Source organism: Zingiber officinale, chromosome 2A (genome assembly GCF_018446385.1).
Source record: "Zingiber officinale cultivar Zhangliang chromosome 2A, Zo_v1.1, whole genome shotgun sequence".
Taxonomy (NCBI): domain Eukaryota; kingdom Viridiplantae; phylum Streptophyta; class Magnoliopsida; order Zingiberales; family Zingiberaceae; genus Zingiber; species Zingiber officinale.
This window is the reverse complement of record NC_055988.1, coordinates 96,650,819-96,678,439: the sequence shown is the minus strand read 5'-3', so window position 1 is coordinate 96,678,439 and position 27,621 is coordinate 96,650,819. Positions and strand designations below refer to the sequence as shown.

Sequence of the window (27,621 nt, the reverse complement as noted above, 5' to 3'; positions counted from 1 at the left end):
AGGAGTTGCTGTTGTGCACGTAACTAAAACATCGCACAACATTGGCAATAGTGACTCCTATTCTGCTTCCTGCTTCTAGTAGCTTGAATTATTTCTTTATGTTTGATGTTTAAAACACATTGATGCTATTTCTATCAATTTCCTTTTATTTTGCCATTATGAAAATTTATATTTTCATTTTCTTTATATTTTGTTGTTCTAAAATTTGGATTTCATTAATCTTTTTTATTTAATTTTGGTAACCATAAAAAAATACCCTAAATCTAATTTAACCTAGGAATATAAAGATAAGGCTTTAATCGGATGAGCTAGGAATATCAAGATATGACTTCAATTGGATATGCATTTCATCTTACAAGAGTGGTAGAACTGCCACAGTCAGATCTTAGGGTCTATGTGGATAATTTATAGCTAGCTTAAAAGTATTTCTTTATTTTCTTTATAGCTAGCTTAAAAGTATTTCGAGAGGTCTCGAGGACCGAAAATCAAGGAAAAAGTCCTGGCGAGCCGATCAAAGCTAAGTGAAAAGTCCAAACTAGATTTGGAGGATCTAAGTTTGGCAGGTGGGTTGAGGTAAACAACTAGAGGAGCGACAGTGAGGTCGGGTTCCTAAAGGGAACAACCTTAGGTCTCTGATCCAATTGAAGAAACCAGGAAGGTTTCAAAGTTGAGATCAAGACAGTTCTACTGTCTTTTATATTACTCATGCATTATATATATTATTATGCTAACCTTTGTGTTGTAGGGATACTTTGTTTAATTATGTGTTGCAGGTTCGGCCGGATCAGTCGACCGAACGTAGGGATCGGTCGACCAAACCAAGTTGACTCAGCATAGATCAGCTCATCAGCATCGATCAGAAGCAAAAGGAAATAGAGTTGATCGGTTGACCGAACCAATCAACATTATGCACAGTAAATGCGAATCTCGGTAGATCTCAACGAATAGGGAAGGAGCATGTTCGAACGACCGAAAAGATGGATCGGTCAACTGAACCCTTAATGAGCAATTAATGCCAGAAGATCGAGTCAACGTCAAACTCCAGCTAGGAAGGAAGGGAGCTGGTTCGGTCGACCGAACAGAGGGATCGGTCGACCGAACGCCCATTACACCTATAAAAAGAGGCTCGATGTTTGAGGCTTGGACAATACTTTCTGATCGACTAAAGTTCTCTTTTGCAAGCTGCTCGTGCTACAAGTCTTCATCAGCTCTGCAAGTCACTCTGTCCGATAGTGCCGGCCAAAGCTTCAACTCTATTACTTGTCGGTATATTTTATTAGCTTGCATTGTAATTAACTTAAGCAAGATAGTAGGTTGTCATTATCTTGCTCATTTTGTACGTTCTGCTTCTTTCTGAGGATTTCGGAAAGAATGGTTATAGTGGATTGCCCATCGGTGTGATCAAGGATCGCGGGCCTTCGAGTAGGAGTCGACCTACACTCCAAACGAAGTAAACAAGTTTGTCTTTCTTTTTACTTTCCACCGTGCACAACTCTGCTTTCAAAGAAAAAGAGAAGTTTTAAAAAAACGCGATATTCCCCCCCCCCCCCCCCCTCTTCCCCTTCCCCTTCCCCTCTATTGCACCCATTCAATCTAACATTGAGTATATCCCTACACGTACTATGCTTGTAGATCCTTATACTAAGCCAATGACTAAAGAGTCATTTCAAAGAATGGGAAGTCTTTGTGACTTCGTAAAATATAACACGTTGTTAAATGTCATGATCTATTCAGTGTATAAGTTGTTACATTTTGGATTAAAGTCTTGATGAGCATGTTGGCAAGTTGAGATTGGTCCACTCACATGGACAATCATCTCTATTTGTTGAGTATAAATAGAGATAAGATTGTTACTTATGGGACAACTTATGTAGCTGTGAATAGAGACATACCTATAAGTTAAGGTCGCCTTGATAATTGTGTCAAGATGAGATCATTTATGTAATGATCGAAAAAATGAACCCACCATTTACTAAACCTGTTGAAAGCCATATTGGAATTCATATGTTAAATTCAGGATTAAACATTAGGTATGTCTAGATCGAAATTTGTACGATGTTAAAATTTGAGAAAAACATGCACTCTTTTTAGTAAAAAGAATAACATCGTAGCATGTGATTCATGACACATGTGCTATGGTGACAAGAAGGGTAGTAGGAGAATAGATCTCTGTTTCTCTACTATGTGAGACCTTTGAGATTATAAGTTAATCTCAGTTTTTGCCCTTAGTGACTATTTAGGTGTTACTTGAAGTTTTAATCAGTGTCTGCTACTTTAGCATGTATCCTATGACTATGGATGATTCGGTCTATGGAACAGAACTAGGAAAGTGACTGATTGAAATGAATAGATTCTAGCTAAAAAGAAAGATTAAATATATTTACATCTTTTGTGTTATTCACTGGTCGATCTATTTCTATTATGTATAGAAATGAATGTGAATATTGAATATGGAGCATACTCTTGATATAATGATCATTGTAAGGGATTAGAGATGTTCATATTGATGTAAATGAAGATTATTTAATCTGGGTAAAAAGTAAGACATGGAAATGTCCAAGGTAATGGTTATGTGCTACTGGGAGATTGGATGTTTTCTAGATAACGGATATGTTCCGCCAGAAGAGAGACTATGTGCCATTATGAGAGTGTCTCTAATTCATTTGGAAGAGTGACTAAGTGTAACAATTTTGATTGCATTGATCGTTCAGAGAGCAGCTATGTAAGATGTAACAATCTTTTTAGCAATAATTGCTCAGTGTGCTTGCTGTCGCACAAACTATTTTCCCTAAAGTATGAATTGGATGTTCTTATTTAGTCTTTGTGACTAATTAGTATTTTGCTCTAGCCTTCGTATAGTCTATGTGACTTATTTGGTCTTTATAACCAATTAATGTTTGGTTTTGGCCCTGTGACATGATCATCTTATAGTCTATATGGCTGACATGATCTATGTGACTAGATAACCTTTATGGATTGACTTGGACGAGTGAGAAATGTTGGTGTTAAGAAGGTGAAAGGGTGTCTCTTCCCCTTCACCTTCCAACTCTTTATCATTCCTCCATTAATGGAGGTAGAGGAAGATGAAGAGTCATCTTCCTCTATAAAATAGGCGCCCAAGGCAATTGGTGAGTGGTGAAAAAAAAAAAGGAGAACAAGAGAGAAAGGAAGAGGGGACTTGCTATGTGCGAGTTTTTGGGCAAAGTCAAAGAGAATGGGTTCGTCCCATATGAAAGGTTTCTGTGCAAGATTCGTCCATATGCACAAGATTGAAAGAGGCATGAAGAACATTCAAGATTAGTTTGTCTAATCTCGAAAGAGGGATTTGGTCTATGAACCATGAAGAGCTTTTCGATTTGTTCGTGATCGCTCTTCCGACAGCAAGTCCGAAGATTATATTCTGTCATCGATTGCGGATCTGCGGGAGATCGCTGTAAGTGTTTACAGTTTTCGTATTTACTGTTTTTCATGCTTAGAACTGTCAACACTTTTTGCTACTTCTACTACGCTCTGCTGTTACGCTACTGCCCTGAGACATCCAACCACTGTCAGTAGACTAATACCGACACACAAGCGCTTCCACCTCTACATCTTTCGTGTTGGTAATTTTAATTAAAGTTGTTTACTTTATTATCTAAAAGGAACATGTAGGCTGTTACACTTTCCCATTTTTCACACTTGTATTCGATTCCATCTTCAGACGGTTTCAGAAGAGGTTTATAATAGATTGCCTATCGATACGGTCCGAGGGATTGTGAGTCTTGGAGTATGAGTCATCGAAGGTTCCGAACCAAATAAATCGCTTGTGTTCGGGTTTACGCTTTCCCATTTTTCATACTTGTATTCGATTCCATCTTCTGACGGTTTCAGAAGAGGTTTATAATAGATTGTCTATCGATACGGTCCGAGGGATTATGAGTCTTGGAGTATGAGTCATCGAAGGTTCCGAACCAAATAAATCGCTTGTGTTTGGGTTTGCTTCTTTCTTTCTATTTATCTTTTCTGCTGCGTACTATTTTCGAAAAAGAATGTTTTTAAAACACATGATTCATCTCTCCTCTTACGTGCACATCGATCCTACACTTTTAACCCTCTTATTCTTATGTATTTTCTTCCAGCTCCCAACCACATCATTATTCTCATTGTTATTCGGCGATTGATAATTAAGTTAGTAGTATAATCAACTCATCGATGAATCATACATCAACGTTTACGGACAGGATCAATCTTAAAAAAAATAATCTTTATTTTAAAAACTAGAGTAACTATATATGAAGTTTACTTGTAAGACACTTTATAAAATTAAAGTATCATGTAAAAATATCTCCAATATTTATTTGCTATTAGTGAATAACATCAGTTTATTATTTTAATGAATTTGTAATTTTTTTTTTGAGATTGATGCTGTAATTACAATTCAACATTTCATGTTTTCAAAATCAAATAAAACCTAATATTTTAAAAACTTAAAATTAGATGGTTTTGCTGCACTTTCACCCTATCAAACAGCTCGTGCAAATCACGTGCCTGACAAGCGAACCCTTTTCTCTCCCCAATCCTTCAAGCGACTCCTCGCCTCTCTTGCCCTTCAAACCTCCCAACAGAACGCGATAAACGACGGCGAACTCCAACTGGAGCTCGACGTGCGCAGAAGAAGCGGCGGAGGTGGTGCAGGAAATCTCAGCGGGCGAAGAAGACGCCCTGCGCGGGTAGGGAGTGTGAGAAGAATCCATCATGCGAACCATGGAGCAGAAAACCCTCGAAGTCAATCGCGCACGACCGCAAACATTAGAGGAGAATCCGGCAAGGTCTACTGCCTACCCACCTGCGGCGCTCCTCCAGTCATTCAGCGGCCTCTTCGATCTCAATGGCGTCCTGAACGAGTTCACCCGCCAGTGGCACACCCTCCACGGAGACCTAGATTCCATCCTCTCGTCCATCGACCTTCGTTCTCGGGAGCTCGATGCCCAGGGCGCCATGGACCCTCCTGCCTCGCCTCCTTCAGCCAAGGTGATGGATCGCGGTGAGGAACTGCTTTCTATTTGTGAGTCTACTAGCGGCAAAAACCTCCGCAAGTTCGTGATTAGTCATCTCTCTGACGTTGTGTGGCTCCGCCGCGAGGTTCCTGCTGCCATCGCCTGTGCCCCCGACCCTGCAAAGCTTGTGTTTGGCTCTTTGGGCCGCTTCTACCTTCAGGGCCGTAGGGCTTATGATCGTCCCTCGGATGATCCCATGGTTGTCTTCCGTCGGGCTTGTATCCTCATCCTTGAGTTCTATGTCTTATCTGGATGCACCTCCATGGAGCTTGAGGAATCGATTGAGCAGAATGCCGAGATGGCCGCACTATCTTGGAGGTCTCGTCTTATCAATGAGGGTGGGTTGCAGGCTGCATCTGCAGTGGACGCTCTTGGATTGGTTCTCTTCGTCGGGTCATTTGGCATCCCACAAGTATTTGGGTGCAGGGACTTGTATGAGTTGCTTCGATCAAGCAACCTAAAGAAGAAAGCTGATGTGTTAAGGAATTCAGCAATTCTATGTCAGAAGATGCCTGGTAAAATTGATAGCTTGTCTATTGATTCTTTTTTATCCATCGTTATGTGAGCTAATAATTATGAATCACCTTCTATTGCCTCATCCATTTCACAGACTCTTGTTCTTTTAAAATCACTTGGAATTCTGTGGTACTTTGTGGCCATAATTTTGTCCTTAGATTTTTGAATTGGATATGGGTCCAAATAACATTTTTTGTTAAGGAAATTATGATTTAATATTCTCCTAATTCTGATAGGAAAAGGCATCATGGTAAAAACTTGTTGGATTACATTGGAATTTCCAATTTGTTGAATTAGTAACGGTCATAAAATGCTCATGCCAACTAAATTCAGTATTAGGCATGCCAAGTTTTGTTTCTATTGGCTATGCCTATCACTTTAACAAGTTATTATTATCTTATAAAAGTTTCATCAGAAGCTGCACGACAAAGAAAGCCTTTAGATATGGTATTTCATTTTGCATGTTACTGAGTTGATATTAGTAAGCATATTGTATCTTTCTATACGATCTTTAAATTTAACATCTTCCAAGTTCAAACTATGCACTATATTATTTTGTTAGTGTCTTTCTTTGTATTTTTCGCCTTTAAACTCATTTGGTCTTGATTATCTCTTGTTTAGTTGATATTACTTGAGCCATTTAATATTAATCTTTTAAACTCATGCAATTTTATTATGTTTAAAAGTTCTGTTACAGGAACCTTTCTCAATATTAACATCTAAAATTATTTCAAGCTTTGTTTCCAGATGTCAAAAATCTCGTTTTCTATGATCAATTACTTCCTTTTCAAATTTGGCTGTCCTAACTTTAAATGAGGGCATGGAGTGTCCTTACTTTTATATTTCTGAGGGTTGAGGGGCTACCTGTAAGTCCTTTTATCTTTTTTAAAAGGTCCATGTGGGTGTATGCCTTCACATATAGTTCACTACATCACATTTGGATCATTTAATTGCATTTACTAATATGTGCAATTTAGTTTAATCTTCAATTGGCTCACCAAAACTTGGGTATTTTGTTAGTTATCACTTAATTCCTTGAGGCATAGAGTAGACATGAAGAAGATGACCAATTTAGATCCTTGTCTAAAAATAAGACAATGTTTAAAGGGAGGCTGTTTGACTTTTTAGAATGAGTAAACGACAGTTGGTTCAAAATCTATATGAATTTTAATCATAAAATGTCCAAGAGCTAATGACCTATTTCAACCAAGGAATATCTCCAGACTCAACAATATCTTGTGATTAAAATCTCATAAATCACAATTTGATTTAGACGGAGGGAATGAGGAGCAACATAATAACTATGAGGAATGCTATGGAGATTATGTTGCTTAAAATGATTTTAAACATCAGTTTCCAATTTCTTTTTTATGTTTGTTTGCATAACCACTTACCTCTACATGTTTTGGCTGATGGTAAATATGTACCGTTATATGATTGGTGTAATTAATTTTTTTATGTTTTGTTATTTATTTCATTAATTATAGTGTAGTTAATTATCTCCTGTATTATATTTTATGATCATAAAAATTATTGTATGGTTTCTTGATAATAACCATATAGATCTGCATAATCACATGGTATATTGTGGATGCCCTATTTTATTTCCTTTCTCACATGCTTCTAAAAGCTTGAGGTGAAATATGCTGCAATTGGCCCTCCAAATGAGTGTAGCATAGGCAATCAATCCTTTAGGGCATCATATGGATTATTAAAACAATTCTCAAAGGAAGTCATCAGACAGATTTGGAGTCTGATAGTTTCAAAACTAGAGGATTGCTGTTGCAACCAATTCACCTTTTATATGCTACAGATAGTTATTTGATAAGGGTGATGAGATCTCTCTTTCTTTGTAAAATTTTTAGGCATTTCAGGAAAATATATGCATGCATATGTGATATTGGCAATTCAACAAAGATGGATATGTGTTATATATTCCTTCTTTCCACATGGTTCAATAAAACAAAATCTTATTTATTTGATTGGGAATCACAGTCATGTTTAAATTAAGCAAACTAAATAACACAATGAATCAAGCTGTTGAGGAGAAAGGCCTTAGCAGATGCTGAGATCATCACGAAGGTGATTTAAATAATAATCCAGTTGCTACCTCACTGCTAGTTTGTTTACAACTTGAAATATATTGATGATTTGGTTCTGATTTGCCCATATTGTGGTTTCTATTGAGTGAGCATAATGGTGCAGATTTGTTAATGTCCATGTTTCACGCGTTAATATTTTTGATCTTCTTATTCATGTGTCTGAGATTTGATTCCATCTGGATGGTTTCTAAAATCAACTTTCTCAGTTTTGTGCACTCCATTGCTAGGTGCATATTGCATAAACCGCTGTGCTTGTACTTGGGAAATTCATTTCTCTTCTCAAGTACATTTAATCCTATTAAAATTATCCACGAATAGACCTATGAGACGGGTCGGCCCACCAAAAACCTGTCATCTAGTGAGGCGGGCTAGGAAATTTCCATCCCAAGGTGGGTTGTGACTTAGGCAGGCCAACCCATCAAAAAATAAAAAATATAGAAAAATCCCTTTAATTAATTGAATTAGATCATTTCATAAATAAACTTTGACTTGAAGACCTATTTCTATTTTGAGTTTTTTTATTAAAAAAATTGCTTCTCAACCCGTGCGCCAACCCAGCCCGGCTTGCCTAGACCCGTAACGGTTGACCCATTTTGGTTCACTTTTAAATGGGTTGATAAAATTTTAATCCAATTCACTTAAATTGTTTGCTAGGTCAGGCCAACCCGATGACTCAACCTAAATTGACAGCCCCATCTAGAGTTGTTGACGTGCCAGCCTGTGGCAGACCAACCTTGGAGACATGCGAGCCTCGCTTTGTGCTGGATAAATACCAGATTAAATCCACCAGGAAGAATAATCTCCAGAAAGGACTACTTACAACTAGACAAGTTTGAACTTTACATCTAATGGAATTCTTAATAATCAGATGATAAGCAAGGCACTGAATTGCGAATGCAATAGGGTATATAAGCACTAGATAAGTAAGACCAAAGGCTGCAATAGGCTGGAATGGTCTTTCCTTTTTGAATTATTGGCAATTTTTTGTTTCACTGAAATATGGATCAGTTCTGTTCGTTCATTGTTCATGAATTGTTGGTTTTCGTAATGGCAGTATGCATGCTTATTTCAAATCCTCACAGGGACTATGGCAGGGGGGACCACTATCTTTTTTTTAATCATAGCTGGGGAAGGCAGTATAGCTTAAAGACATTTCGATTTGGTTGCATGGGTGTAGCTCTTAACTTGGTGCTTGGAATAGACACTCCTTTGGTAATGTTCGACATAAGATCTAACTGTGCCCTGCCAAGATTGATGAACTGAGCAGGGAAAGTATTTTGAGCAAATTGGTGTGTGCATTAAAATCCTGATGCCTATCTTTTGAATGATTGGCGTGTAACTTATGAAGACCCAAAGCTACAAGTCCTATTAATAAGTCATTACGACACACTAAAAAACTGTGTTTTGTCAAAGACAAAGAGGGTAGTCTTGAGGATCAAATGCTTAAACACTGAATAGAAGAAGATTGGCCACTCCAATATACAATTGAAGGAAAAGCTTCACAGGCACCAGGGTTTTGGAGGGCTAAATGATGGCTTCCAACCTAAGTGGGGTTGCACTGTAGAGATCTCTAGTGTAATCTCCAGGATTAAAATTCTGCAGGCAGAGACTCGTCATCATTGTAATGCCGAAAAACCTTCAATCCATTAGTGTACTCTTTGAAACCAGACCACAGTGAAAAGCCCATCAATTAGCAAGCATACCATACAACTTAGATAGATGGTGATGAAAGTTGTCACAAATCGATCTCACATACCATTTAACTTAGAAAGACAGCGACGGCAGTTTTCACATATCGATCTCACAGTTCACGCTTTGCCTTTTTGAGAGTGTTTGTACTCTATCACTTTTAAAGGAAACATTTTACATTCACTTCTTATCTATGCAGAAATTAGTTTATTAGTTTAGTTTAGTTTAGTTTGACAGTTGCTTTTTATTAACCAACAATCACTGGTAATATGTCTCTTGTTAGGCTTGACACTGGTAATATGCATGGCTACTTTTTAAGTAATCTTCCTTTCCCCCTGACTGATACCAATGGATATTCCCTATAGTTTCTATTATAGAGAGAAGTAGATTGCAGTTCTGAACTAGTTGAGGGAGGATTGCTTTAATCCATCCTGTTATTGCTGACTTTAGGGTGAAATGGAGTAATATTGGATTTGAATCAATCAAGCTACTTATCCTTTAGTAGATTGATAGTGTGTCTAATGAATTTTTACTTGGAAAAGGTTTTTTTCCTTATGAAAGATTGACCCCCGTGTAACTCAAAAACTACATGAAATGGCTTTATTTTGGATTACTTTCTGGTTTGCTGTTAAGATTTAACTTCGCTGGTAGTCTTGACCTGAGCCTCCTCTATGCACTAGTATTTTGCAACATCTCAATTCTTCTAGCCAATTATGAATGTGTCATCATTCTTCATGACCATCTCATTTTTGCTGTTATGGGGCCTTTGCAACAATTTCTCATTAAATGACACAACTGATGAGATTTAGTTGCTGGTTAATCTATATCTTGAAACATTGACTTCACCCAAAGGTAGGTTCTAGCCTTTTGAAGAACTTCAGAAAAACTTATCTAGGCATCCTTGAATCTTGTACTTGGTTGAGATATCAATCTCTGCTACTTGTCGCTTTTCCTTCAAACTACTCCTCTTTCTTTCCCTTCTTTTTCTTCTATTCCTAATTCTGTACAGTGTGGAGTGTTCCTCAATCAGAATCTAGATAAATTATATTTTTCTTTTAACAAGTTTTTTTTTTAATTTCTTATCATTGTACATGTTTTTTTTTTCTTTTTTAGCATCGATATATTCTATCTGCATAGCATCTTTATCTATTTTGGTATAGTATTTTGAACGTACTTTTTGCATAGGTGCTAACAGTACTAATGTTACAGACATAATCAATGAAATGTTAAGCAAGGAAATGAATGTTGAAGCAGTGGAACTTATTTGCGCTTTTGAGCTCAAAGAGAAGCACCCCCCTGTGCCTCTTATAGTCTCATATTTGCAGAAAATTGCACAACCCGCAAAAGGTCAACGAAAGGAAGGACAATCTTTTGTCAAATCCCAGGTATGGTTCTTCTGTTCTATTTCTGCCTAGCTCACGAATAAATGATATCACATGTAGGACAGTTTGCTGTGAATATTTGCTACTCTTTTCCTTTTAAATTTGTTTTTGGATATCGTTCACACATTCTTTTTAAACAAATAAAACTAAAATTGTATCATTAACTTCTCTATTTAGCTACTTGAGACAACACTTGGACTATGTAAACAAATGATGGATCATAAAACTAATTGTTGAAAGATTGCTACATCTGGGTTCTTGCAAATATTCTAACTATTTCTGGAATGATTTTTTCACACTTAGTTCAATTTTACATCTGACCAATTATTCAGTATTAGGGCCTGTTTATTTGAATGATGGATGACAGGTTGGATTCATTAGATTTTCTATCCTTGTTTACTGGCTGATGGGTGGAAAGGAGGGACATGTTAGCAGATGAGAAATCTCTCTCATCTCCCAATTTTATTTTGCTAAACTGAGTGCAAGACCCAGTGGATGGAATGAAGTTTTGAAAATGCCTTTCCAAGCTCAATCTTGCTTCTGGGTCTGTTCCTTTTCACAGTTGCTTTGTTGCCATTCTTGCTTCCTCCATGGAGAACAAGTGGCTGAACATTTTCAGAGCTCATCAAAGGTGACACACATCATGATCATGGCTGTGTGACGAGGAAGCGCTCCATGCCCTTGTTGTGGAGGGTTTGCCCTACAAATTTTTGGGTTGAGCATGACTCGATTAGATGCTTGTTGTATTGTGCATAGGTCACTACTACAGGGCTAGGACCACTACTCAATCCAAGCTCTTGCCAAGCTGTCCCTAGGTGACTGTGTCTAGTTTTTGAAATATTTACTTATTAAAAATATAGGGAATTTTTAGAATTATTTAAAAAAAACAAATAAAATTAAATGATTTTAAAGTATAATTTTCAAATTTATTTGAAGAAACTTTAATTTTTTAAACACTTAATATTAAGTTGGATTCAAGCAGACCAGATTCAAGGTGAGCCAAGCTCGCTCTACGGGCAATGTCCTGCCCAGGTTCATGTATAGCTAGGTGTAGCCTGAAATTGGATTGTGCCAAGTTCGATCTGTGGGATAGTTTGGTTGGGCATGGCACAATGCATCTTTAGATGGGTAGTGTCGGGCTGGATTGGGATGAGGGCGGCCCGACCTATTTGACACCTTTCACCCCATTTGATCAGAAGGTTTATGCTGTGGTTATAGAACATACTTCTCTCGTCCAGAAGCAACTGGGCTTTAACATTTCCATGAATCTAAAGTTGAAATGGCATCAAGATGTTCAAGCAAGAGGGTGTATCCATGGAGTTGGGTGGTTTACAGTGGCAGTGGTGGTGGCAGAATTGGGAGTTTGGAAGGCACTAGATCCAATTTTTAAGTATGCTAGGGTTGATGTCCCACATGATCTAGGTGGACGGCTGTTCACACCTTCAGCGACATCTAGGATGTTGTTAGAAGGGCAATTTTTCCAAAAGGGTATGACATTGGTATAAGTTGAACTGCCAGAGAGGGTCTTGTTGGAGTACCTCTTGGCTGTTGGCTTATGTTGCTTGAGGCCAAAAAAAAAAAAAAAAAAAGGAAAAAAAACCACAGCAATGTGATGGCGAGCTTCGTGGCTGATCAAGCTTCGTGTTAATTGATTTGATTGGTGGCGAGATTTGTTCTTCATTTGAAGTTAGCCTGTTCATTCTAGTCTATATCTGATGATACAATGGAGGACTATTTTGCACCAAAAAATAGAGTAATAGCCTCAGTGAAGTTGCCTAAACCTTGTTTAAATCCACCTCATTGCCAATGAAGCCTGAATCATAGTGAAACCTCAATGTTACTGGTGATTGAATGATCAGCTGAAATTTTTACTTCAATGAAAATTTCCCTTGGATTTTAGTAGGCCACCTTCCCTTGTGTTGATCTGCGGTTGGGAAAATTGTCCGTTTTGTTGATAGGATGAGTAGCCTTTCTTCTAGTTGCTCTTTGCTTTCAGATTTACAAGCGTGCGTCAACAACTGTTTATCAGTGCGAGTCACTTACAATGCTAGCGGGTTTAGTAGGCTAATTGAATGACTAGAGCTTCTACCAATCAGCCAGCGCAACTGTTGCCTTGTCTTATATGACAACCAACTTTTTCAACATTGTGAATGCGGAATATGAATGTTTGGTTGATGTACCTAGTGTTTGCCCACACACACTAAAGAACCATCTAATATACTATTTATTTCTGTTTTGTTGAGAAGCATAAGTATTGGATGTGATCGATTTGTTTACAACTCTTTGTATTTTGCATGTGATTTTTTTTTTTAAACTTAATTATATATTTTTGTTTTTTTTTGCAGAGAGAAGCCAATGAAAAGCAATTGGAGAAGCTTAAATTGATAGTGAGGTATTGTGAGGATTACAAACTTGACCCGTCTCAACTTGCTAGCTTCAACTTTAATCAGAAAATTGCAAAGTTAGAAACACAAATTTCAAAAGATGATGAGAGATTGAAAAACAAACGAAAGGCTCAGGAAATGAGTCGGGATCAGGTCACAAGTTACTGGCGTTCTACTGCCAACCAATCGCATGTAGTCACACCTCACTTTGGTAAGCAACTTCTGGAAGTGCAAACTGCTTCTGTTCCCAACTCTGAGAATTACTATAACAGTCTATATCAGAGGAACACTCTTGGTGATGAATTAGGTGTGCATAGTGGTAGTTCACTGACAGGGATCATCGGCAATGGGGTGACTAATCTAACAAATACCGATAGTGGAACTAGAGTGAATTCACTAACAGGAATTGCTCACCTTTCAGGAGCTGGGAAAGAAGTAGCTGTGGCAGCAACAGCAGGTAACAGCACTGCCTTTACAGAGGGGAACACCTCTCATCAATTTGCCAACTATAATGGTGGTTTCTACGGGCCGCATGGAAATGGAACACATGAAGAGAGAGCACTCAGACAAAATTTATTGGTTCCTGCACGTTCTGAAGCTTGGATGGATCCAACAGCTCCAGTGGGACAAAATGCATACAATTCACAGGCTTTGAGCGCCAGATATGCCACTAGGAGCTCAGGTGCAAGCTTGTATCATTTTGCAGACGATGTTCTAGAACGTGAATCATACTATGCCAACCGCATCTTAAGCAATCCGACATCCAGTGTCCCCAACCAGAGTTACTACCCTTCTTACATCAGTTGAACGAAGGGGTGATCCACTGTGTTTTCCTGCTATTTTGGGATCTTTCAGAATATTAAACACATATATTTTGTTTCTTTCAGATGATCCTTAGGAAATTTCTGGCCTTAGTATTTATGTTGTAGACTTAAATTGATATTATTCAGGGTTCTAACTACTCTCTTTGTATCCTTGGCGTTCCATCACTTGGTGAAACTGAAAATAGGAGGTTAATGCGGGCCAGTTGGATTATAATTCCTACTGGATCAAATGCATAGGGAGCTGCTCATCAACGGTCAGCACCAGCAAAAGATGATTAACCTCTAAAAAAATAATTTATTTGATATAAAAGTTATTTCTTTATTTATATATTTAAGTTATATTATATCATTTTTACTAATGATTTTGGCACATGCAGAGAGTACTTTTTTTGTTCAACATTTTTACTAATGATTTGTTGGCGCAGTTGGTACATGTAATAAATTTTGTATATATGTATCTTACCAGGTGTTTGATATTTTTCATGTAAGGTGCCTTTGATTTTTTAATTTAATGAAAATTACTTAAATTTGATCAACATCATTTTAAAAAGGTTAAAATAATTATAGTTAAAATAATTATAAATTATTAGTTACAGTACAGTCATTAAATAGATGTTATAAGGTTGTAGCAATAGATTAGTGGATGCTACAATAATTCTATAATATTTTTAATATTGTTGACGTCATTTTAATCAAGTTTATAAATTTTTAATCCATTTAGTAAAATATATTTTTTAAAAAATATTATATATATATATTCTTGATTAAGTTGAATTAAAAAAATAAAATTTTTTAACATATGATAGTAGTTACCATTCAATTACTACTACATGTTATAATAACTATCCTAGTTTATAGGACAATGCTAGGATAAATTAATATATTGGATGCTCTTTGACCTCTTATTTTAAAAAACAGACGTCCTTTTATGTGGCAATAAGCAGGGGCCTTTCTATTTTTGCGCTTGAATTATTACCAAGTAAAATATGCAAATCCTCAAGCTTACCATAACAACAGCACCTTTAGGAGATCGCACATAAACAAGCTATTTATCTAAACCAAAGTATACTTTTCATTTTAATATTCCCAAATCAAGAACATGCCCACACATTTTTTTTTGGGAGAAGTGTTCCAAGGGATAAGTCTAGTAAATGATTAAGCACAATTATCTTTTGTCAACTTCAGCAATACAAATAGTAGCACATAGCATTATCCAGGAAACTGCATCCAGTATAATATTGCTTTTTTGTGAAAAGCTTCTTATAGCTTAAGATCATGACAGGAACTCGAAGGATGATCAAATTCCATGTTATGACATCCTATACTTCAGAATCCATTTCATCGATTTACTTCTGTAAACTATAGTTCAACCACCTTGCGTACCCTGTATTTGTATCGCCGAGCTAAGAAAAGAAAGACACAGAAGTTTATGAAGCTCAGCGCCGCGAGAAGCCAGTAGAAGTAATCGAACCTCCCCTGGTTTATGTTCTGAGAAAGCCATGAAACCTGCCCTTTGGCCTCATTTCCAGTAGTTGATTTCACAATGTTGTTTATGATGATTGCTACAAAACAGCCGAGGCCTCCTGCAATAGCAGCATAAGCAGATCCGATGCTTCTCATGGCGTCGGGAGCCTCCTGATAAAGGAACTCCATAAGGGCCACAATAGAAAATACCTCAGCAATTCCAATCAAGCAATACTGAATTAGTAGCCAGTAAGCACTCAAATTTGGCATTGCAGACAGAAACAGATATTCATAACCATGTTTAATGGCATAGTTTCTTCTGTATCTCTCAAAAGCTCCAGCCCATGCCACAGACAGAATAGATATTACCAAACCAAGACCTACTCTTTGGAGCTGAGATGCACCGTGCGGGTGACCAGTGATGCGGCGAAACAGCGGTGCAAATGTGGAGTAGTAGAGCGCCAAGATGAGAAAAATGCTTAGGCCAGGGAACACAGGCATGCAAGTCACAGGAAGTTTCAGGTTACCCATGTGGGTGTTCAAGGTGTATGCTTGTTGGACTGAAAGAGTTAGATACTCTGTCAATACCACACTGAGCATTATGGTGCACATTGGTATTGGCAAAAGTCTCAGCAGTATCTTAACCTCTTCAACTTGTGTTACCGTGCAAAGCCTCCACGGGTTATGGTCTACTGCATCCTCTTTGGGTTGTAGAGCCGCTTTGTCCAACCACCTGTGCATCCCCAGACAGATGTATCAGTAGTTATAGTAGAGGGAGAGCAAATTTAAACTATCTTCTTGGAGCCAAGATCAAATAGTTCATAAACAGTACCTAAAATTATCAGTGTGTTCTATCTTTCCACTGCCCTTTATTGCAGAATTTCTACCTGGAACCTCATAAAGGCCAATGAACTCATTACTGGAGGAGGACACATTTCTCTTCCGGAAAGCAGCGACAAGGACCTGAGCAACACGGGTGAGAGGGCTGCCGCCTGGTAGTCTATGCCTGTACAGTGGCGTTCCGACAAAGAAAACCACATTTGAAACACCCATTGCAATTGCTAGGGAGCCAAAGGCAGAGCCCCAACCATGCTTCATTTGAATGTACACGACCATGGTGAATGCCACAATTGCACCAATGGTCACAGAAAGATAAAAGAAGTTGAAAAATCTGTCCAAGTGGGTCTTGTAGTCCTTACTCCTTTCATCAAATTGATCGGCTCCAAATGATGAAACGCATGGCCTTATGCCTGCAGCACCAAGACCTGTAACATAAAGAACAACATATAGGTAAAGCATCTGCCACGGCTTTGCTTGTTCACATGTGCCCAGTAGTATGGATAACTGATCACATTGATGTTGATTGGGTGTGAAGACACTCATAGTTGCACATAGAGTGATCCCTGTCAAACCCTAACAAGCAAAGGAAATTTTACCAAAGTTAACAAGAGCCAAATAACGTTAAGTAATGGAAAGAAAAAAAACTTGTGAACAATGAAGACATTGTGATCCTAATACATAAGTTTCGTTCCAACGTTACTATGTTACTGAAGAGACTAGTAAATAAACCGGCATAAAAAATGATAGGATTGGGGAGTAGCCATTAGTGGTGTCATATTTCTGGCAAGATAAGGATCAATCTTGCTTTTACCTATTATAAATAACTAATTTAAAATCAGTTCCTAGCAAAGATGCAAATCCAGTATTACCATAGTGCACCAGAAAACACGATGTGAGGATATCAAGGTGAAGACGTAGAGATTACAGAAAGATAATTTAGCAAATAACTAAAGTATCAACAGCAGGTTCAGAAACTTAGCAGCTAAGCTTTTTCCACATGAAGACTAAAAAAGTTCAAAATCATGAACAAAATGTAACAAACAAGTGGAGATATTTGGGAACAATCTACAAAATCTGACTGAGGTCACTAATGTTCTCACCAGGAGATAGATTGTAGTGAAAATCGCAATTGTCCAATATCTACCAAGATAAGCATCAGCGATAAATCCACCAAGCACAGAAGATACTTGTGATATGCCAAGAAAAGTGTTTACTGCATTAGCAGAACTGGTAAATGGCCGGTGCATGATGTAGAACATGAATGTTACCATATTCACTGACAACCCAAAGTAGGCCATCCTTTCTGCCATCTCATTTCCTATGGAAATAAACATCCAACTTAGGTGGTGCAACTCATATTAGCAAATTTAAAAGAGATAAAATTGGGAATAACAAAAAGCATATGATGCCAAGTAAGTAACCAATTCATTTCATTTTCAGTATCAGGTAAAAATAATCAGAATTTTATCTTCAAACAAACACGAACACAGCATATAGGCTCATGTTCAATCAACAAAACACACCAAACAAGCATTAAACCCTATAAATGATTGTTCAAACCTTGGTCAGCCTTCTGACAATAATAGCCAATGGCACTATTCAAATAAACTTCTCTTGTTATCACTAGTTTAGGTGTCTCTAAAAGCTAAAGGCAAGTTCTACAAAATGACGGTTAGACCTGCTATGTTATGTATAGTTAAATGTTGGATATGACTTAGGCACACGAGCAGAAGATGAGAATCGCAGAGATAGGATGTTAAGGTAGATGTGTGGACATACGAGCATGAATAGAATAAGAAATATTCTTATAGAGAGAAAGTCGGAATTGTACCTATTAAGTGAAAATTTTGAAAAACATATTTAAGATGGTATGGACATACTTAAATGACCAATAAATGTTCGAGTTAGTCGATGTAAAATAATGACAAATACACACATTAAATGGGAAAGAGGAAGACCAAAGAAGACTTGGTTAGCAAAGATAAAACATGATAAAATCTATTTAAATATAGATGATGATATAGTAAAGGATAGAGTCCAATTTGTTGGGGTTGCAAGGTTGCATACATAGTCCCACATTGAAAACACATGGGAAAGATCATGGGTTTATAAAGAGAAAGATATCTCCATTGGCATGAGGCCTTTTGGGGAGAGCCTAAGAGCAAAGCCTAGGCCCAAAGTGGACAATATCATGCCAAAATGAAGATATCTAAATTCTTTTCGATCCTACAATTGGTATCAGAGCCCGGATTGCCAGAAGGTTTAACCGCCGACTATGTACAAGAGCTATGGTCTGATTGAGCCATGTGGGTACAATATTGACCTCGAACAAAAAAAGTGGGGGCTCCTATGTTCGGATCAAGAGGACCAGACACCAGGCAAGAAGTCCTAGTTGCGGCTAGGCAAGGAAGTCCTAGTAGGTCCGGTGGATCGAGGGGTAGGAAGACCTGGTTGGTCGAAGATCGGACATGGAAAGCCTGTGGTCTTTTGTTTGAGGGGGGAATTGTTGGGGTTGCAAGATTCAAACATAGTCCCACATTGAAAACACATGGGAAAGATCATGAGTTTATAAAGAGAAAGATATCTCCATTGGCATGAGACCTTTTGGAGAGAGCCCAAGAGCAAAGCCATGAGGGCCTAGGCCCAAAGTGGACAATATCATGCCATTGTGGAGATATCTAAATTCTTTTCGATCCTACACAATTGTGTAGAAGGATTCATATAATTGACCTGACTTAGTGAGATAAAACTTGGTTGTTGTTGCTATCAATGGTTATAGTAGCAAAACTTTTATGCTTCAAAGCATAAACATAGTCAACTACATTCATTATCTTCGCCTTTTTTTGTCATGAATTCCCATAGGATTGAAGTTGGTTGAGGTTTTCCTTTAGTGTTTGTGTCTAAAGCTCATGAGTTAGATCATACCCATGTCTAACAGCATAAACATGTTTATTGAGTTGAGAAACAACACAAACCTATGGGTTTGAAGATAATGATTGATCAGGTTAAAGTCAAATTTGTCTAAAAAAGAAACCTACATGGATACATATAAGCAAGTTGCCTGTTGTGTTCAAATTTGGGAAAACAAATTTAGCAAATCCTAGAATAGATGAGAGCATGATACAAGAGGATTCGTTGGATCTTTTTTATTATATTTAGTAAATTATTCCTTTTTTTTGTATTTTTTAATATTTTTTAATATTTTTTAGTATTTTAGGTATCTTTGATAATTTCTATTTTTGTAATTTTAGATTTTGAGTCCGTTTAGAAATTTTAGGATTATGAGTTTTTTTTCCTTACTGTTAGGATTTCTTTCTTTTCTTTATATGTTAGGAATTGGGGTTTATATGTTAGGATTTCTTTCTTTTCTTTGTATTTTAGGGTTTAGAGTTTATATAAACATGTGTTTAGCTGTTAAAGGAATTATCCTTTATTATAGAGTAAAATTTTCTTCTTGGAAAACCTTGAGGACGACAATTTCTCTTTAATTTCGACAGTTTTTCTTCTTATCTTCTCCTCAATTTTCCCTTCTCGTCATTCTGCAGGATATTCTCTATCCTACCCGACATCAATTGATATCAGAGTCAGCATGTTTCCATTGAGGAAGTAGAGAATCAGATTCAATGGAAGGTTGTCGTGGTCGTGGTCGTAGTCGTGGTCACATCAATAGGCAAGTTTCGATTGAGAAAGCCGAGCATCATGATCGTATAGTTCAGGACATAATAATGATTAAGGATTTACAGAGGCAAGTCGTAGATTTAACCCAGTATGTAGCAGCGACGACGCAAAATTTGGACGATCGTGAGATCTCAAATCATGACTCTCAGTCTACCTTTGAGAACCTGTATCACCATCGGCTTATATACCAGGAACGTCATGGTCGGGAAGAGCCTTATGGAGACCTCAGTTTTTGAGTTGATGTGCTTGAATTTTTTGACAAAGGGCTTCCTTGATCGGATCAACAAAGTGGAACAGATCTTCGACTATAAGCAAGTTCCAGATCGGATAAAGGTGTAGCTGATTGCCATTGAACTCAGGGGTCGAGCATCGGCGTGGTGGGGGCACTTGCAACGCTCACGAGACAGACAGGGCAAAACCAAGATCAAAGATTGAGAGAAAATGAAGAAGAAGATGAAAGGTCACTTTCTTCCCTTAGGTTATACTCAAACTTCGTTCCAAGGATGATTAGGTTTCGCCATAGAGAACGATAGTTTTGACGCTTGAGATGACCTAGAAGATGATTTAGAGGAGGAATTTGACTCCGGAGAAATTGAAGAGGAATCTCGATCTCAAATTGGAGACAAGACTGAGGTGACTAATGATCTAGTATATGATGAGGCCGACTGCACTGTTCTCATCATTGATTCTACCACCAAGTAGAAGAAAAAGAAGAAGAACGCGGCCATACCCTTGGCTCAGTTCGTCGCCACTGGTGGTGCCTCGACCGCCTTTGAATTGTCTAAGGGACTAACCCTTGAGGAGATGCTCTGCCTTCCCACTGGCCCGAGGGAGTGATCCCACGATGAGCTCGAGCACGACCGTCTCGACAGCAGGTTTCGGTCGTTTGGGGTCGGCGAGAGAGATGACACGTGGGGTGGAGGGAGAAGGGGTTACAATGGTTTTGACGAGGGACTGAGGAGCTCACCTTCTAGGGATAGGGATTTGGACCTGCAATCAAGAGCTGATGAGGTGGATAGTTGGGGAGTCAGAAAGAAGGCATTTGTTCCTTTGCGGAGTGATGGTTGTCGCCGAGATATATATGGCTTTGGCGATGAAAGTTCATCGAAGGCTGACGAGGTAGATAACTGGGCAACTATGAAGAAACCTCTCCCTTCTAATCTTCAAGCTTTAGATCAGAGTTTAGGAATCCTCACACATCTTCCGACTCAGATCAATGGGGAACTGATAGAGAAGGATCAATTCCCAATGAAATAGGGAGGCGAAGGCTCGTTTTGAATCCTCCAAAGAAGAGGGATGTTGACACAGCACCACAAACAAGTGAGCCTGCTAAGACTCGCCTAAACCCTTCGGCGATGCACGTCCAAGAGGAGGTTTTGGCTAAGAAAGTGGCGGATTGGAAGCAGGTGAACTATGAGTATGAGATGAAAAACACCAGCAGACCAGCTAGCTCTCATTCCAGCAAGCAGGTAGGCAGAGGTGTCTAAGCTTGGAAGAGATGGTCATTAAATCTAAGTCAAAAGTCTACCCTTTTGGCAACAGTTTTTTACCAAAAGGAGTGGCCACGTTTCCTTATTTACCAAAAGAAACACCTTAGTTTCAAAACTATTTAAAGGAGCACCAAAAAGAATGTTATTCCCTCCGCCAACCTCCTAAATCCCACGTTATTTTCAATGCATGGGCCTGATATGGGAAAATATCAGGCCTATGGCCCAGCGTGGGCCTAATATTTTCCATTTCAGGCCCAACATGCATGATATGAGAAAATATCAAGCCCAGTGTGGGCCTGATATGGAAAATATCAGGCCCACGGTGAACCTGATATTGGACCATATCAGGCCTAGAGTAGGCCTAATATGGGAAAATATTAGGCCCATGTGGGCCTGATATGGGATCATATCAGGCCCAACGATGGGCCTAATATGGGAACATGTCAAACCCTTTTTAATCCTTGAGAGAGGGGATGTATTGGAAAATAGTGAGAGAGAGGGGATTTAGGAGGTTGGCAGGAGGGGTAGGAAGGGAATAACACTATTTTTTGTGCTCTTTTTTGTAGTTTTAAAACTAGGGTGCTCTATGTGGCCGCTCCTTTTGGTAAAAAGCCGTTTTGACAATGCAAAGTCGTGCGAGGTTATCTTGGAAGAAAAGGGAGTTGATTGGAAGAAAGTTGAACTTGACTTGGAGCACAATAGGGTTGAAAGATCTGAAACCAATGAAGAAAGGCTTCAAAAAGAAGAGATAAATCATCTGAAGTCACTGACTATTGAAACTGATGGGGGTTCAAAACTAGAACAACTTTCTATGTTTCACAATGAGATTGCAAGTAAAGAAAAAGATCTAGAGCTTATGGCTTGCCAATAGGACAATGTTATTCGATTTAGTCAAAGATACACAACCAATAGGATCTGCAGCCGGTAGGAATGATACCTCATCTACAAGGTTGCCATCTCAATCGATATGTCAGAGAGATCTAGGAGCACTGAATTTGTTGACAGACCACAACCAAAGGATGATGGCGTCATTTCTAGTCCCAATGTCATGAGGATTATCAACGAGCCTACTGCTTCTACCAAATTGAGATATTCACATGTTGCATACCTAGTTGAAGAAGAGTCAGCTCATTCTGTTATCTTGCATGGTATGGTGGTGGATTTGGTTCCAGGTCATTCTTTCTCCAAGTCGATGGAGAAGTGCTTGAGGGGTGTGAAGATGGACAATAGCAACGTCCACGATGTCATGCTCGCTGACTGATCGACGAGGATTCCCAAAGTTCACCAGTTGTTAACAATTTGGTGTCAAATGACCTTTCTCCTCACTACCATCTTACACTACTCTGAACTCAAGAATGAGTTCTTTTAAACTCGAGACAATTGATATAGGAGGATTCGTTACATTTTTTTTATTATTTTTAATAAACTATTTTTTTTTTTTTGTAAATTTTCAGTTTTTTTAAGTACTTTTTAAATCTTTTTATATTTTTAAATTTTGAGTCTATTTATAGATTTTAGGATTATAATTTTTTCCTTTTTTAGGATTTTTTTTAAAAAATTAGGAATTGGATTTCTTTCCCTTTTATCTTCTTACATTCTCTACAATTTCCCTGGCTCTCAGACAGCAAGATAATCGCTATATGTTACTTAAAAAGCTAAAAGGCGAGCGGAAATCCATACCAAAGATGAAGAATGCTGCAACCCAACCTCCTGTCTTCGGCAGATCATCAATCGGCTTCCCCCATATATTCACCGGTGTCGTGCCACCGGCGACATAGTCCCCACCGATCCCCTTGAACCGACTCTCGTCGCTCTGTGCAGAATGAAATTGAAGATCCTGCTGCCGCGTCGGCGTCGCTGTCTCTTCCCCTGCACCGATTGCCAGCGAACCCACAGGCGCACACTCCCGCGACAGGATGATCTCCTTGGACGGCTCCATCGCGAACCTCCAAGATTAGATTTTTTTTTTTACCGAAACCCAACGCGAACCGAGTACCGTCAGTCCGGCGAGAGCATTTGGACTTCCTTGGAGCTGGAGTGGCAGGGGCACCGGGGATGCGATTGGGCAGGCGATTAAAGATGCTACCTTCCCAACTGCTTGATCGAATGATGGAACTGATTGCAATAAATGAGGGAGGGCAAATATCGTCGGCATCAATGACCTCCAACTTCGCAGAACCCACACAACGTTCGTCGATTTACTGCCGTCGCTTTCGATTGCCATTGGCCGCAGCGGGCGTAGCCTACTGAGACGGTAAACGAGTCGACCTAACTTTTGAGGTGTTCAAATTTATTTCATAATATCATTGAGTTAGGTCTGATCTGAATTAAATTTGTGAAATGATTGTTTTGATTGATTGATTTATTTATTTATTATTATTATTATTATTATTTTTGTATGAGTTTGAGTTTATTTGAAGACTTGAACTTGGTTCATTTAGATTTTATCGAACTTTTAATTCAAGTTTATCTTGAGCGTGGTTTGAACTTGGTTCATTTAAATATTATATAACTTTCAATTTAAACTTGTTTGATTATTTAAAATTTTTAGTTATTTGATCGTTATCTAATTTGAAAATTCAAACATATTTATTTATCTTATTTTATTACTTATTTTACATGTTGAAAAGAGTTTTATGAATAAATATATTTTGTAAACATTATTCATAAACGTTGTTCACGAACATTATCATGAACATTGTTTACGAGCGTTAATGAGCTGAATGCGTATATGTTCAGACTTGTTTATTTAATTTAACGAGCTGTTCAAGTTTGTTTTTTTAATTAATCTTATGTATATTGAATGAACATAAACAAGCTCTTACTAAATCAAACACCAAACTTGTTCACGAATATTTGATTTATTTACAGCCGTAACAATAGAAACGACGCATACTGTCGCCCCGAAAGCTTACCGAATCAAGAATGGGGTAAGTTTTTAGGTATATTTTCCAAAATTTTATTAATATTAATAAATATTTCTAATATTAGTTAAATTTAAATTAAGTTTTAGAAAACTACATGGTTTAAATTGGATATGTCATGGAAGGGCTCGGCCCATTTACATATTGGGCCAAGCACAAGATCATTATCATGGGCTGCGTACTTAATTTTTTTAAATAAAATAATAATAATTTTAAACATATATAGAAATAAAAAAACAGATATAGAAATCTAAAAACCCAAAAAAGGGTTTTTAATTTTAAAATAATTTTATAAAAACTGTTTTGATTCTTTAATTTTTATAGTTTTAAATTTTAATTTAAGTCCTCTCTTCCGTTTAGCCTAATGCTACTAACGCTAATGCTAAGAGTGATATGGTGGATGATAGAGAGCCTCTGAGTTAGGTCAAAGTCAAGAATATCAGTTGACATGACAATCAAAGTTAAGGGTCAACCTTTAAAGTCAGTGCGATCGATCATTGTGGCCGAGAGGTTATTCGATCGGACCATTGGGTCGGTCGAATGCCAGGTACCTCAATATTGATGAATAAAGATGAGTCAACACTCTTCACAGCCGAGACTTCTTTGTCACTTGAAGATAGCACAATTAACTAACTCGGTTGAGTAGTCCAGTTGATTGAAACAATAGTTCGATTGGACAGATTGGATGTCCGGTTCGATTGAACTCTTTGACTCAATAGATAGGCCGAGTGGAGGGCGAGTTCCCGACAACACTCTATAAGTCCGATCGGCTAGTCCTTATGAGCAATTGCCGATCGGATCATAGGAGAAACTTGGTCAATTGGTGATGTAAGCATATTATGGGCTCCTCAATTCAATGGTCTTATAGTCCTTTTTGACATTTTGTACCACAGAGGACAGAGAATATTCTACATACAAGTTGCACATTAGAAGCTTCCTCTCTGCTAAACGTAAAGATTGTGGATTCATTTTAAGACAGGTGTTAAAGCATCATTATGATTTGTCTTTTTTTAGAAATATTTTGAGATTTGTACACAGACAAATAGTAACATTATAAAGGAGTTCTCTAACTATAGGCGCAGAGATGCAATGCTACATAACTTTACACGCTCATAGCCACTGTTGATACTATTATTCACTCTACTTGACTCGATCATTGACTTGAGTGTTGGAGTGTCTGCGCTGGGGACCCCTTCCCTAGCCTGATCACTAATGCTCCTTTTGACATGCAGAATTGCTAGAAGTCATTTTTTTGTTGAATCAGAGACTTTAGGCAGTCAATATTAGAGCCATCTACCCAACGAGCCGTCTCGATCGATTTCAGACATGATCATTTTTGACCCAATTTGTGGGAACTTTGCCTGTATCCGAAATATGAAGATGAACGAGATTGGACAAATCACCATAATAACTTTGTCGCAAGAGGATTTAGAACTGCTAATAGTCGTCCGAGTGACTAGCCTGGTGCAACGGCAACAAGCGACGGTTGAGTGCCCTCCGTCGAAGGACCCTGCTATACCTGTGACTGCCCGCAGGCCGAATGTGGGACTCGGGTGGAAGACCCGACCAAGCTCTAACCGATCCATCCTCCCCCAATCACTCTCCCACAAGTACTTGTGCACTGACTAGCCTTCCACCTGTGCTCCCATCGCCAATTGTATATCACCGGGCTTTGTTTCGCACGCCCTTGGATGACATAGGCCGAGCTGAAAGACCTCAATGATCATCCTCTAAAAATGCATCTTCCTGCAACCTTTGTGAAGGTAAAGCCCCAATGATTAATAGCTCTCCTGAGCGGGCAAGCATGTCGTTCTCAGAAGAAATCTTAGAGGATAAATTGTCGGCTCATTTCTTACACTTGTCAATATGAGAATATGGAGGAGTCATTGACCCTGAGGATCACCTATTCAAATGTGAGAGCACATCTATTCTATATCAGTACACAGATGGAGCCAAGTGCTGAGTGTTCCTCACCACCCTCTCTGGCTCGACGCAGAGATGGTTTAACAGGCTCCTGATCGAGTCTATATGTTGCTTCAAGGATTTCCGCAAGCCTTTTCTTCATCACTTTGTCAATCGTTGTCGTTACCATAAGACAACACTAAATATGTTTTCCCTCAAATAGGGGCCCAAGAAGACTCTGAGGGTTTACATAAAAAAATTTAATTAAGTGGCAATGGACGTGCCCTCGGTTATCCCAAAGATTTTAGTAAGCGCTTTTTCCCAAGGGCTCACATATGACAATTTCTTCGATCCCTCATTAAGAAGTCTCTGAGGGACTTCGATCATCTGCTCGGACAAGCTACCTATCCAGCAAGTTGTCTCCATCTAATTATTAAAGTTGTGATCGCCAACTATAACATTTATTATATTTTTGTTGACACAGATAGCTCGATCAACATCATTTTCAAGAAAACGTTCGAGTAACTTCAGGTAGATAAGAGTGAGCTCTAGCCAATGGCAACTCCTCTATATGAGTTCACTGCCAATGTGGTACAGTCAATCGAACAGATTCTATTGACCATCGCTCTTGGGAAAGAGCCTCTCATGAGGACCCGTCGATCAAACTTCATCGTGGTGGACGCACCTTCCGCTTATAACGTAATATTGGGCTGACTAGTCCTAAACGAGTTTTGAGCTATCGTCTCTACATTTTGTCAAAAGATCAAATTCCATGTAAATGATTAGGTCGGCGAGGTGAAAGGAGACAAATTGGTGGCACGTAAGTGCTATGTGGAAGTGGTGAAGATCGAGGCTTGTGTCGCACAAAAAATTTAGTGAGTAGAAGTTAATGCCATTCAAGAAGCTCCCCCGATCTTAGTTTATGAAGAAAAAGAGGAAGTGCATATTCATTTCAGTCGATTAGAGGTCGTCATGCAAATAGCAGTCGATCTAAGCCCCGAGAACAAAGTAGAGTTGATTGCCTATTTGACGTGTAATAATGACGTCTTCGCTTGGATGCCCCATGAACTCACGTGTATCTCATCTATAGTAATGAAGCATGCGTTTCACATTCACTCAGATGCTGGTCTAATTAAATAGAGAAAGAGCGATTTCAGAACCGAATATAACTAAATTATCCGAGTAGAGATGGACAAGCTACTTGAAGTTGGGCATATATGTGAAGTACAATTTATGAGCTGGTTAGCGAATGTGGTGCTGGTGTCTAAGCCCGGGAATAAGTGACGAGTATATGTTGATTTTAGAGATTTAAACAAGGTATATCCGAAGGATTACTACTATCTGTCATGCATTGATCAAGTGGTCGACTCAACTACTGGCAACAAGGTGG

General features: G+C 38.4%; 2 protein-coding genes across 4 annotated transcripts; one reads left to right on the top strand and one right to left on the bottom strand.

Annotated features, from left to right (window-relative positions):
- The first annotated feature begins 4,549 nt into the window (after positions 1 to 4,549).
- On the top strand, positions 4,550 to 14,083 carry LOC122041643 (protein FRIGIDA-like). Of its 3 annotated transcripts, XM_042601397.1 has the most exons (4): positions 4,550 to 5,551; positions 10,529 to 10,728; positions 13,071 to 13,320; positions 13,531 to 14,083. In XM_042601397.1, the coding sequence occupies exons 1-4, from the start codon at positions 4,735 to 4,737 to the stop codon at positions 13,914 to 13,916; spliced, it is 1,653 nt and encodes a 550-aa protein (XP_042457331.1). In that variant the 5' UTR covers positions 4,550 to 4,734; the 3' UTR covers positions 13,917 to 14,083. The 3 variants fall into 3 exon arrangements, with proteins under 3 accessions (XP_042457331.1, XP_042457329.1, XP_042457330.1); XM_042601395.1 differs by having other exon boundaries at positions 4,553 to 5,551; positions 13,071 to 14,083; XM_042601396.1 differs by having other exon boundaries at positions 4,555 to 5,551; positions 10,553 to 10,728; positions 13,071 to 14,083.
- An 898-nt stretch (positions 14,084 to 14,981) lies between these two features.
- LOC122041642 (protein NRT1/ PTR FAMILY 6.1-like) lies at positions 14,982 to 23,597 on the bottom strand. Its single transcript, XM_042601394.1, has 4 exons — positions 23,086 to 23,597; positions 17,338 to 17,555; positions 16,230 to 16,810; positions 14,982 to 16,130 (listed from the first exon to the last, which is right to left on the bottom strand). Exons 1-4 carry the CDS (start codon positions 23,342 to 23,344, stop codon positions 15,293 to 15,295), a joined length of 1,896 nt encoding a protein of 631 aa, XP_042457328.1. The 5' UTR covers positions 23,345 to 23,597; the 3' UTR covers positions 14,982 to 15,292.
- Between the last annotated feature and the right edge of the window lie 4,024 nt (positions 23,598 to 27,621).